General features: G+C 36.6%; 1 protein-coding gene across 2 annotated transcripts in view; it reads left to right on the top strand.

The window, feature by feature from the left end:
- The window catches only part of SGCG (sarcoglycan gamma), a 298,874-nt gene continuing 285,707 nt past the window's right edge, over nt 1–13,167 (top strand). The window contains exon 1 of one of the 2 annotated variants that reach the window (XM_020997248.2): nt 1–291. In XM_020997248.2, the coding sequence (XP_020852907.1) occupies nt 238–291 (54 nt within the window). In that variant the 5' untranslated portion in view covers nt 1–237. The remainder of the gene's footprint in view (nt 292–13,167) is intronic. The other variant, XM_020997245.2, reaches the window with a different exon arrangement.

Raw genomic sequence — 13,167 nt, 5'->3', positions numbered from 1 at the left:
AAGGTGTGCACCAAAGCTGTAGGGGGGATGTGGGGAGCCGAGGCTCTGGGGAGCTGCTCCCACGCTGGGGACTGGAGCTTCTCTTACGCCGCCGAGGACTGGAGCTGTTTCCGTGGTCGCTGAGTGGGGAGCTGGGGCTCCGCAAGGGGAGGTGGGAGCCCCGGGTGGAGAAGCCAGGTGCGAAAGGGGACTGGATGAAGCTTTGCGCAGCCGAATGGGTGCCTGATCCCATCTGGAATGAAGGGAGATGCAGTGAATGATTCCTCTCCAGGACCCCAAGAAGTGTTTCAGGTAAAGAGAACAGCTGCTGTCTACCACCTCCCTCCAGCCCCAGTTTCCCACACTGTTGGCTCCTCCTTACTCTCCCAGACCTGACCTCTTCCTTCTTTCTACCACCTTTGTACACACACTCTTCCCACCAAGCTACCTATTTCCAAGTTTCCCCCACCAGCCCCTAAGCAGCATCCCTCAACCAATCCCAGTCCCGCCTCCTGTCCCCACCCCATCTTCAAAGTCTACCCTCCACCTCTGCTTGCAGCTGTTTCCTTTCCCCCTGCCCCATGGCTATTCATCACTCTCATCACTTGAGAGATTTTAAAATGTAGTTTAGGCATCTTATTTTCATTAGTGGGGGGGGAAAGATTTATAATGCTTTGGGAAATGAGCTAGCAAATAGACTTAGAGCTAAGCAGATATCTCCTTTACAAGGATATGTCTTTGGTTTGTTGCTGAACATTGATTTACTCTAAACTCTATCCTGACCATCCCATTGACCACTCTCTGAACTGCTGAGGAATTTATATGATATTTGGGTAGAAGGAATACCTTGCATCAAAGAGAAAACAAGTGAGTTGAAAGTTCTGCAATGTTTTTATAGCATTTTGTAGTGAAAAGTTTCCTTAGAATCTTAGGTAGAGGAACTTATTTCATCTTTATTGTGATCCCTGCTTGATGATGTGCATTTTCCTTAATTAACTTTGCTTTTAAAAAATGAAAACTTTTTTTTTCCTGCTTAGTAATTGCGTGTTTGCATTTTGCCTTCATTTATAGAAAGGTAAATGAGGCAGATTTAAACATTTGAGAAGTAATTTTATCACTACAGGTAAATTACTTTATGGCATACTTATGAGTAAAGTTTTTCAGTGAGGTATGAAGCATTTGTAAAGAAATACTCTGTGCTGTGCATGCAGACAATAATAAAGATGGTATATGTGTAAAGTATTTTAATGTTAGTTTTTAATAAAGAAGAAAACAAACTGTTTGTAGATAGATACAACAAAAACAACAGAGTAATTTTTTTTCTAAAACAAAAGGAAGTCTTTCGTATCTGGTTGCTTCCTTGAATTTTCTTTTTGGGGTGAGTAGAATATAGGGACACTGACAGAATCTAATAGGTTTTGAACTATGACCTGAGATTTTTCCTGTAGTCTTGGTTTTTGGACTATTTTGTTAACATTTCCTTTTGACTCTGATATTAAGGCAAAACTTGTAATTATTCACCTATGTAAAACTAGTTTGTAAGTCAAAGTGTGTTTTTAATAACTTTAGATGTGGAGAATTTATTCTTATTGTTGATTTTAAAGTATTCTTAATCTTAAAAATCATGTTTTCTTTAATAAGAATTCTGAGTATAACATATATCACAATAGTCAAATATATCATTTAGGAATGTTGTTTTGTAAGTTATTGATGACTTTGATATACTTATGAACTTGGATCTCTGGACATGCTTTAGGCATACAGGATGTATTCTGTACATTACATAAAGATAATAATATTAACAATTGATGTTTAATGCTCTAAAGTTTACACACAGCACTTTTCATAGATTGGGATCATAAAATCATAGATCTGTAGGTATAAGGGGAAACATGTCATGTGGTCCTGCATCTTCATTATTCCCAGATAAGAAAATTGAGACCTGAAACTGAGGCCCAGGGTGGTTAAGTGACCTGCCTAATGTCTCAAATACAGTGAATAATAAAGAAAAGATGTGAACCCAGGCCTTTTACTCCAGAAAAATTCAGCTTTCCAAGGTACCACATAAGGTCATATGCTCATGGTGTAAAAGGTAGTAATTAATGGTCTACCGAGAAAATAAAACATATTTATTGTATAAGAGACTATCAAAAATAAAATTTTATGTCATCTTTTTATTCATCAGACTTCACATTTAACAACAAAGTGAATTTTAAAATGACTTTGAACATCCATCAGTTAATGGGAATAAAATGTCATTTTTATGGGAATATTTCATTGTGAGAAAAGGTTGCTTAACAGTAGTAATAAGAAAGTACATTCACACTTTTCTCATTACTTGGAAGTGTTTTTATCAACCTACTAAAGAATGATTTCTTTTAGATATGTGTGACTAGCGTTCAAGTTGGTTGTGTGGTCTGATGTTTGTATTCTGCTTTGGGCTTAATAAGTACAGTTACAGTTTGTGGATATCCTCCAGTTTATCTAGAATGGCATTATTTGAAACTGTAAGAAATGATATCAAAGTCAGTATTAATTTTAAGTTCTACAGACTTAAATTGGGATTACTGTACAATTAAGTTCAAGGTTTTATTTCATCATCTATTTTCTGTTTTTATTATATACAGTGAGTTGATTAACAATGTTTAATAATAGGCAAATTTTAAAATTGTCCAGTTTTACAAATTGCACAACAAATTAGATACAGTGTTCTTCATTTTTAAGTATATTTGCACTTGGTGAGAGATACAAAAAAAATTTGGTGACAAAGTGAAAGAAAAATCATGTTTGTAAGAAAGTGGGAAAGATTAAATCCCTGTGGATTGATGAGGGTCTATTTTTTTAAATGGCCTCTCATAGAGAACATGACCAAATGAAGAATAAAAATTTTACTGGAAAAAGGTACAGAAAAGTCCAAGTCAGTTATAGGATAGTCAAATGCAAAACTACTAGTGCATAATTTTGGTTTTTGTGAGACTTAATATTAAGATCAGTAATGATTTAATAAAAAAAAAAAACAGTACAACAGCAACAGAATTGAAAACCCAAATGAGGAGTTAGCAGAAAACTAAATAAGTGAGATAGGTAAAGTCAAACAGAGATAAGCAACCCATAGGCAGAAATATCAACTAGAATAGGGTCATATTTGCAGCCAAGCTAAACAAAGACTGCTATAAAGTAATTCCTGGGAGAATGCTAAATTTTAAACCTCTGAGCTAAATTCTGCCAGTTGATATTTGTTTATACTTGCCAGTGGCTAGTAATTGACTTGTGAATATCCCATTCCTTTGAAAGCCCAGTTGTATAAGGTCTCCCTCTCCCCTCCATCTCCACCCCCCAGTCCTCATCCCTCTACCACCTCCAAGTCAGTCAACAACCAAGGTCTCTTGGGCCAGTGGCACCACTTGGTGACCAGGGGAAGAACCACTTAGCCCAATCTCCATTTCTCAACCACTTTATTTCTTTCCTCTCAGGGATAATAACGCGTACACATTGTTCCTTCCCCTACCCCATATTTTCCCTCTATCTTTCACCTCTGACAGATGAGTTAATTTCACTTAAGATAAGCTTTATCTCACTTGTACATATATATCCCTTGCTGCTTTTTGCCTCTGTCTTCTAAATCCTTCTGAGCTACCTCAGGAAATTCTGTTTCTCTCTCTGTTCCTCTCTTCATTCTATTTATGAACCGGAAAATAATCACAGTCTTGGCAAGAAGAGATCTAGCAATACATCTGCACCAAGAAAAAGGAAGGCTGCAAGTTTTTAACTGGAATCAGACATAATAAAGAAATAATGCCATTAACCTATGATGCCCTTGAGAATACCCTGAAGCCCCCTTCAGAATATCCATAAAAGTCTCCTCTAATTAACATGATTGTCTTCCAGCAACAACCTTCAAAATTCATAAATGTTGACTGAATTGGAGTGAATTATTGAAAAACTATTAAGTACAAGATACCATGCTAGGTCCTGAAGATGCAGAGATGAAACTTCACACAAATCTTAATCTCAAGAAACTGGAAATTTTGTGTGTGTGTGTGTGTGTGTGTGTGTGTGTGTGTGTGTGAAATTGTGGTGGAGGACGCTGATTATGACATATGCTAATCCACATAATAGCTGACATATATTTATTAACAGGGACACTGGCTTTTAATAAATGCTTGTTGGTTGATACAACAGGGTAAGGTTGGATGAGTGCTATCTTGTTTGAGCCTCACAACAATTACTACAGTTATTATCTCCATTTCACAATCAAGAAAACTGAAGTTCATGAATTTTAAAGAATTTCTCCCATAGTCACACAACCCGTCAGGGTCAGAGACAGAATTCAAACACAGGTCTTTCCTGACACCAAGCCTAGAACTCCTCTTTTCATGCTTCCTAATCTTACTGCACGATACAGTGCAGACTGTGTTAGAGATAAAGGCAGAAATTCAATCAGTGTTCTAGGAAAATTTGACAAGAATACTTTTTGCCCAGGGGACAGTGAGAATCAGAAAAGGCTTTATGGAGGACTTCGAGCCTGACCTGGGTTTTGAAAGAAGAGCAGATGTGTAGAATGATGGGGAAATGGCCAATAGAAACACACTTAGGTGGCAGTGTACTTAATGAGATCAGAGAAAAGCTAGTAGTCCGGCTTAACTGGAACATAAGAACACATCAAGGGGAAAACTATGAAGTAAATCAGGAAAGGTACATTAGAGCCAGATTGTGCAGCAAATTAAATGTTAAGGTAAGAAATTGGTATTTTATCTTTTAAGATAATAGGGAGGGACTGAAGACCCTTGAGTAGGAGAATCGTATGGTTTGACTTGGATATTGTTAAGAAGGTTATATTGGCAGCTCTATAGTATCTGAATTTTTTAAAAGGAGAAAGCTGGAAGTGGTGAGAGCAATTAAGAGGTTATAATAATCCAGTTAAGCAGTGATTATACCTTTTAGATAACAAGATATAAAAGCAAACAAATTGGTATCTAGTCTGGATTATCAGAATTTACTAACCAACTAGAATTTTTTAAAAGACATGTAGAAAAGATGGAAAAATAATGGTCTAGACTCAGTTGCTGACTATGTAAATGAAGAGGAAAATGAGATACTTTGGAGGTAGAACTGTCTGTAGTTAATAACTGGATGTTGAGGGTGAGGGACAGAGAAATATCAAAGATAAACTAAGATTCCAAACTGGGTGAGTGAAAGGATAGTGGTGCCATCAGTAGGATTAAGAGGAAGTTAGGTGGAGGTGCAGAGTTAAGGAGGAAGATGGTGAGCTCTACTTCAGATATGTTGAGTTTGAGGTGTTCATGGAATATTTATGTATGTATAGCCGGTAGTTAGAGCTGCTGGACTAGGACTAAACTCAGAAGAATTTGGAGTACACACACAGATTTTGTAATTATCCATGAAGAGTTTATAATTACACCACAGTGGAAAACTTTGTGGCTTGCTTTAATGATGATTTTATCCTTAAAATAAACAAGGGGAGCTGCTGTTCTGGACCTGCTACAAGGAACAACTGACTACTAAAATAGAAATGATGAAAAGTATTCAAAGATTCAGAATAGAATCCTAATATTTTGTGAAGGGAAATCAGCTCAAGATGAATGGAAAGATATCAACAATGAAATTCTGCTTTTATACACAGAATGGTTCCAAATAAAAGGTAAATGGGGAATTCCCTGACAAGAGCAATTTGGATACACAGGGAACTCATTGACAAACTCAGACTTTTTTTTTTAAATGCATATGTATAAGATGGAAACAAGGGCAGGTATATAAGGATAATATAAAAGAGTAACACATTCCTTTAAAGCACTGGTTCTAAAATTTTCTGTGTCAAATTCCACTACAGCAATCTGGGGAAGCCTATGGATCACTTCTCACAATAATATTTTAAATGCATAAAATAAAATACATAGAGTTACAAAGGAAACCAATTATGCTGAAATGCAGTTTTCAAAATATTTTTTAAAAGTTCATGAACCCTAGGTTTAGATCTTCTGCTTTAAAGAGTAGTATTAGGAACATTAAAAGCCTGTATTTAGCTAAGTCTAAGCATTAAAGCTAAAGATACCAATAAGGGATAGTTTTGTTTTCTTTTTAGCAATATTACGGACAAAAGGAAAATCAAAAGATATGTGTGTGGCGCATATTCAAAATGTATTTTGCTTCTGGTTTCTCTTTAAGGAGAATGATCTTTGTACTGGCAAGGATAAAATCATTATAGACTAATTGGTATAATGCTAGGAGAAGAATTAATTGCTCTCAATAAGTTAAAGTCACCAGGCTTGGAAGAACTAGATTCTAGGTTACTGAAAGAAGGCAGCCATGATTGGTGTCCCATTTTCAGTGATTTTTTGGAAGATTATGGAAAATAAGAAAGGCACCATTATACTAGAGAAGGGCAAATGAGGTTTCAGTTGGTTTTTTTTTTTTGAGAGGAAGGAGGGAGGTACCAGTAAATAACAGGCTGATGACCTTGTCTTCAATTCCCTACAAAACTCTAGAATTCGAAGTTTCATAGGAAAATCAAAGGGCTGGTTTGTAAACTTTTTGAAAGTTAAGCAATTATCATTAAAATTCAATGTGTTTTAAGACTAGGCCATGTCAGATTAGACTCATTTTCTTTGACAGTAACTAGACTAATAGATTAACAGAATCATATATAGTATGCCTACCTTTCAACAAAGCTTTTGATAAGGTTTTTCATAGTATCCTTGTGGATAAGATAGAGATATGGTCTTAGGTGATACTGTGATTAGATGTATTTAGAACTATTTGAATGGCTAGACTCACAGTAGCCATAAATTATTTGATGCTAAGTTGGAAGGAAGCCTTTAGAGCAGGAATTCTTAAACATGTCTGTGAGGGTTCATGGATAGATTTCAAGGAGTCCATGAACTTGGATGAGGAAAATTATATTTTAATTTTCACTGATATTTAACATTTGCTTCCATTATTTAAAAAGAATATTCTGAGAATGGGTGCATAGATTTCACCAGACTCCCAAAAAGGAACCTGATGCCAAAAAAAAGGTTAAAAACCCTGCTCTAGGCAAGGACATCTGTCCTTGGCCTTGTGGTAATTAATTTTTTTTTTTATCCTTAATCTGCTTGAAAACATAGAAGGCTGGGAGGGATAGACAACATTGGATGGCATTCAGAATCTAAAAAGGTCTCAATAGTCTAGAATAATGAAAAGCATCTAATAAGATGAAATGTAGTAAGAATAATTGTACATATGGCATAAAAAACAGATCTCATAAATATAGAATGAGCAGGTATATGGCTAGAAAATATTTACCTGGGCTTTTGACTCCTAGACCTAAAGATAGAAAGGACTTAAAATTTCATCTCGTCTGAACCCTGTCATTTTGCAGATAAAGAAACTGAGAACTAGAGAGAGGAAATGATTTATCCAAGGTCAGCCAGGTAGATAGTAAGTGTTAGAGTTAGGATTCAAATCTCTGTCCTCTCACTACAAATCCATTGCTCTTTGTGGGAAGCTAAATTTTCATTCTTCAGTTGTATTTAATTACCAGCCTGACAACAATGTTGTGTTCTATGTTTCTTTGCACATTTAAAGTAATTTAGATACATAATTTTCGGTAAGCATTTGAGGACTAGCATAGCAACCTAACCACCATTCATACCATTGTGTTTATGGGAAAATGCATTCCACTTTCCAAATAACTGACTTACCAAAGAACTTTTGGCATACATTCCTTCAAAATTATTTAATTAACTATTGTTTCTGAGACACTGTGTTAGGAATAATGGGAATATATAAAATTTTTAAAAGATTCTTTCTTTGATGGAACATAGAGATTAATATATTGATTTAGAGTTAACAAAACTTTCTTCGTAACAACGCTTTGATGGAAATAATGTAAATATTATTGACTTCATTTTAAAGATCAGGAAAATTAAGATCAAGAAATGTTCAATGACTTGCTCATTGTCACAATAGTATTAAATATCAGAGTTGGGGACTTAACCTAGATCTTCTGACTCCAAGTTCAATGTTTTCTGCCATTACACAACACTGTCACTATAATTTTGGGTCTTGTTTTATATCTATTCAAGAAAAAATTCATCAAACAACTTGAAGCACCTCATGTTGTAATTGTTTCTTTGCTGCATCATATATCATTGTGTTTTCAGGATTATAACAAACCTATCTCAGCAGGTAGTAATTTCTGCAACTTGTTTTGAATATCATTATTGTCAGCTTAAATATTATTATTTAAATCAGAATTTTTTATAAAAAGTCAAAAGCTGGCATTATTGAGGGAGATTTCCTTGGTTAAGGAAACATCCTTCTCTCTCTTTTTTTTTAAGCAAACCAACAGAGAAATAGTAAACATTTGTTAAGTGCCTGTTATTTACAATAACTATGCTAAGCTTTGGGGATACAGATACAAAAAGAAAAAAAGAAAAAAGACAGTCCCTACCCTCAGGAAGTTTACAACTTCATGGGAGAAGAGGACACAGAAAAGGAAACTGAATTTAGTATGCAAAATTGGCAATATTTAAATTGGTGAATGTGTGTAAATATTTTCTTTTATTGCATAGTGAGACCTCTTTTGCTGTGTAAGTTTTATGTTTGTATTTTAGTCACTGTTCAGAGCAAAGATATCATAAATAAAGCTCCGATTTATGTTCTTTGACCTAGATAATCCTAGAGTGGGGAAGGTAGGTGGAATAGTGGATCGAGTGTGGTCTAGAGTCAAAAAAGCTCCTCTTCCTGAGTTCAGATCTGACTTCAGACACTTACTAACTGTGTGACCCTGGGCAAGGCTCTTAACTCTATTTGCCTCAGTTGCCTCATCTGTAAAATGAACTGGAGAAGGAAATGGCAAACTACTCCAGTGTCTTTGCCAAGAAAGCCTCAAATGGGACCTGACTGAAAAAGAACTCAATAACAAAAAAAAAAAAATCCTAGAGTTGGGGAAATGAGCTTGAGATATACAATTTTTGTAAATATTTTATGATGTTGAATTACAGAGTTGAATGAAACGTACATGTTTCTGTGAAGTCTGAATTCAGTCTGTTGTTATTCTTGTACATACAACATGCTAAAAACAAAGACTACTCTCTATTCCCTAATAAAAAGTTGAACCACCTTTGTGTCCTCACTTCCACTGGAAGGTGCCTATTTTCATTTCTACCTGATGAAATTTGAGCCATGGGGCAGCTAGGTGGTGCAGTGGAAAGAGCACCGACCCTGCAGTCAGGAGGATCTGAGTTCAAATCTGGTCTCAGATCAGACACTTGATACTGGTTGTGTGACCCTGGACAAATCACTTAACCCCAACTGCCTTGCCCCCCCAAAAAAAAGAAGGAAATTTGAGCCAGCTGAAAGGCCACCTCCTTCATAGACACTTCTCTCCTAGCCCATTTTGATGTCTTCTTTACCTATTACTAACCCCAATAATACTTGTTTTTCCTTATAGGACATTAGTTTCTGTCACATTCCTTCTTTTCTCCTCACATAGTCACCAGTGTAGTCCCGGCCTTCATCTTCTCTTTTCTATACTGTTGTAATAGCCTTCTGACTGATCTTTTTGTCATACAGATTCTCTCACTTCTCCAGCCCACTCTTTTCACAGATTCCAAGGAGATTTCCCAATGCACAAGTCTAGCCCCATCATTTATTTACAACGTTTTATTGAGAAAGTAAAATAAAAATCCCATAGTCTGGCATTTTAAGAACCTCTACAAGTTGGTTCCAGTCTGTCTTTTCACACTTATATCACATTATTTCCTTTGATGTACTCTATGTTCTATTCTAACTAGTGCTTTCCCCCATCTTTGGGATCTTGTATACTTTACAAGGATACAGAAACTGTTCAGTCACTTGTGAGATTGTACAGATGTGGTCTACTGTGGAATATTGCTTGTGAAAGCCATTCAGTTCACTAAAAAATGGATAAATGAGAAATAGCAAGATAGGACTGGAAGTAATTCTCTTATTTGCATTTTTTAATAATTGTAGGGTCTAAATTTTTTTCATGTCATTGTACATGGTCTTTCACGTAACCATAAAATTAATCCTTCATTACTCTCAAAATTCTATCACCTCTGGCAAGGACAAACCCTGTATGTATTTGCTCTTTCACCAAAAAATTTACTTTAAATTTGTTTTTCCATCCACTGCTTCCCTCTGTTTTATTAGGTGATATTGTTATAATACTCCACCACCCCCTCCATAAGATTTTACAAATTCATATTCTAAACTTGTATTGAAAATGGATTCTGTATCTTTCTACTTGTCAAAGAGATTAGGTGGTTGCTGACTGAAGAAGTTTCTAGATTCTTTTCATCTCATTTTTATGGTACTTGGTTTACATTGATTATATAACTCAAAGAAATTACTTCAACTGCAGATATCCATTCCTCCATCCACTTCACTTTTTTTGGATATCAATAACTTCTTTAAATAGGCCACAATGTAGTTGGTTTGTTTTTGGGGTTTTTTTAGCTACTGGCCGTATCTTTTCCTTATTTTTGTCCTTTAAATTTTATATTAATTTTGATGGGTTGTCTGACAGTATAAAGACAGCTGACTCAGAAATGATTCTCATGTGAGTAATAAATCACTGGTATTTGTTAAAATGTAACCAATTTTATTTAAAAATATATTTGATGCTCACCCTTCCCAATACCTCCCAATTTTCTTTTAAAAAGAAGTATTCATGAATTAGATAAAATTTCTGTGTAATCTATAAGCTTTTGACCTCTGTCATCACTTACTCTGAAAAAAACATTTTCTTTTTTTTTTTTAGGTTATACATGTGTAGTTATGCAAAACACTTCCATAGTAGTCGTGTTGTGAAAAACTAACTCTATTTCCCTTAATCCTATCCTGCCCTCCCATTTATTCTATTCTTTCTTTTGACCCTGTCCCTCCTCAGAAGTATTTGCTTCTGATTACCCTCTTTCCCAATCTGCCCTCCTCTCTATCACCCCCCTGCTCTCTTGTCCCCTTCTCCCCCTATTTTCCTGTAGGATAAGACAGATTTCCATACCCAATTGAATGTGTATGTTATTCTCTCCTTAAGCCAAATCCTATGAGAATAAGATTCCCTCATTCCCTCTCACCTTCCCCTGTTTCCCCTCCACTGTGAGAGACTTTTCTTTTCTGTTTTTTTTTTGTGAGATAATTTACCCCATTCTACCTCTCCCTTTCTTCTCCAAGTATCATCCTCTCTCATCCCTTAATTTTATTCTCCAGATATGACCCCTTAATCTTCAACTCACCCTGTGCCCTCTATCTATATCTATCTATCTATATATATACATACATACAATTTTTTTCCTTCAACTACCCTAATACTGACAAAGTTCTCATGAGTTACAAATATCATCTTTCCATGCAGGAATGTAAACAGTTCAATCTTAATAAGTCTCTTATGATTTCTCTTTCCTGTTTACCTCTTCATGTTCCACTGAGTCCTGTATTTGAAAGTCAAATTTTCTATTCAGCTCAGGAATGCTTGAAAGTCCTCTATTTCACTGAATGACCATTTTTTCCCCTGAAGGATTATACTCAGTTTTGCTGGGTAGGTGATTCTTGGTTGTAATCCTATCTCCTTTGCCCTCTGGAATATTATATTCCATGCCCTGCGGTCCTTTAATGTAGAAGCTGCTAAATCTTGTGTTATCCTGATTGTGTTTCCACAGTACTTGAATTGTTTCCTTCTGGCAGCTTGTAATATTTTCTCCTTGACCTGGGAACTCTGGAATTTGGCTACAATATTCCTAGGAGTTTTCCTTTGGGGATCTCTTTCAGGAGGAGATCTGTGGATTCTTTCAATTTCTATTTTGCCCTCTGGTTCTAATATATCAGGGCAGTTTTCCTTGATAATTTCTTGAAAGATGATGTCTAGGCTCTTTTTTTGATCATGGCTTTCAGATAGTCCAATAATTTTTAAATTCTCTCTCCTGGATCTATTTTCCAGGTCAGTTGTTTTTCCAATGAGATATTTCACATTGTTTTCTAATTTTTCATTCTTTTGGATTTGTTTTACAGTGTCTTGATTTCTCATAAAGTCACTCTTCCAATTGCTCTATTCTAATTTTTAAGGAAGTATTTTCTTCAGTAATCTTTTGGACTTCCTTTTCCATTTGGCCAATTTTTCTTTTTAGGGCATTTTTCTCCTCATTGGCTTTTTGGACCTCTTTTGCCATTTGGGTTAGGCTGTTTTTTAAGGTGTTATTTTCTTCAGTATTTTTTTGGGTCTCCTTTAGCAAGCTGTTGACTTGTTTTTCATGATTTTCTTGCATCACTCTCATTTCTCTTCCCAGTTTTTCCTCTACTTCCCTTACTTGCTTCTCAAAATCCCTTTTGAGCTCTTCCAAGGCCTGGGACTGATTCATATTTTTCTTGGAGGCTTTGGATGTAGGAGCTTTGACTTTGTTGTCTTCTTCTGGTTGTATATTTTGATCTTCTTTTTCACCAAAGTAAGATAATATAGTCTGACTCTTTTTGTGCTGCTTGCTCATGATCCCAGCCAATTACTTGAGTTTTAAACTCTTTGTTAAGGTAAGAGTCTGCTTCCAATGTGGAGAGTGTACTGTCCCAAGCTTCAGGGGTTTGTGTAGCTGTTTTCAGAGATACTTGTAGGGACCTGTAAATTTTCAGTTCTTCCAAGGTGGTATGATAAGGGGCGAGGTGTTTACTCCTTTCCTGGCCTGTGACCACAAGTACTCCTTTCTGTCCTGTAACTGTGAGGAGGGGTTTCTCTCCACAGCCACTACAAGCTCCACCACGCCAGCGCTCCTCCTCACCCCAGCACTGCCGCCCAGAACTGTGACCCAGATCCACACATGGGCAAAGCAAGAGATTCCTGCCTCAGCACTGGCAAAGAGATCCCTGCAATCCCTCTCTGATCAGCCACTGGATTCCCCCTCAGTCTGTGGGCCAGAAGCTCGGGAAGCAGCTGCCCCCCCAGGGCCTCGCTCTTGGGGAATGAAGCTGAAACCCTGCCTTCCTCTCTGAGCACCGACAGAAACAGACTTTTCCCACTGACCTTCTAAGTTGTCTTTGGCATTGATGGATTGAGGAGTCTGGAAACCTCCACAGCTGCCCATGATTCAGTCCTCTGAGATCTGCTCCAGGTTTGCTGCGGCCGGCAAGGCCATGCTGCACTGTGCTGCGCTCCCAGCCTGGCACGATACACCTTTC

Source organism: Phascolarctos cinereus, unplaced genomic scaffold, assembly GCF_003287225.1.
Source record: "Phascolarctos cinereus isolate Bilbo 61053 unplaced genomic scaffold, phaCin_HiC Scaffold_726;HRSCAF=1367, whole genome shotgun sequence".
In the NCBI taxonomy this organism is placed as follows: Eukaryota; Metazoa; Chordata; class Mammalia; order Diprotodontia; family Phascolarctidae; genus Phascolarctos; species Phascolarctos cinereus.
The sequence above is the reverse complement of the archived record's forward strand: the minus strand, read 5'-3'. Positions and strand labels throughout refer to the sequence as shown.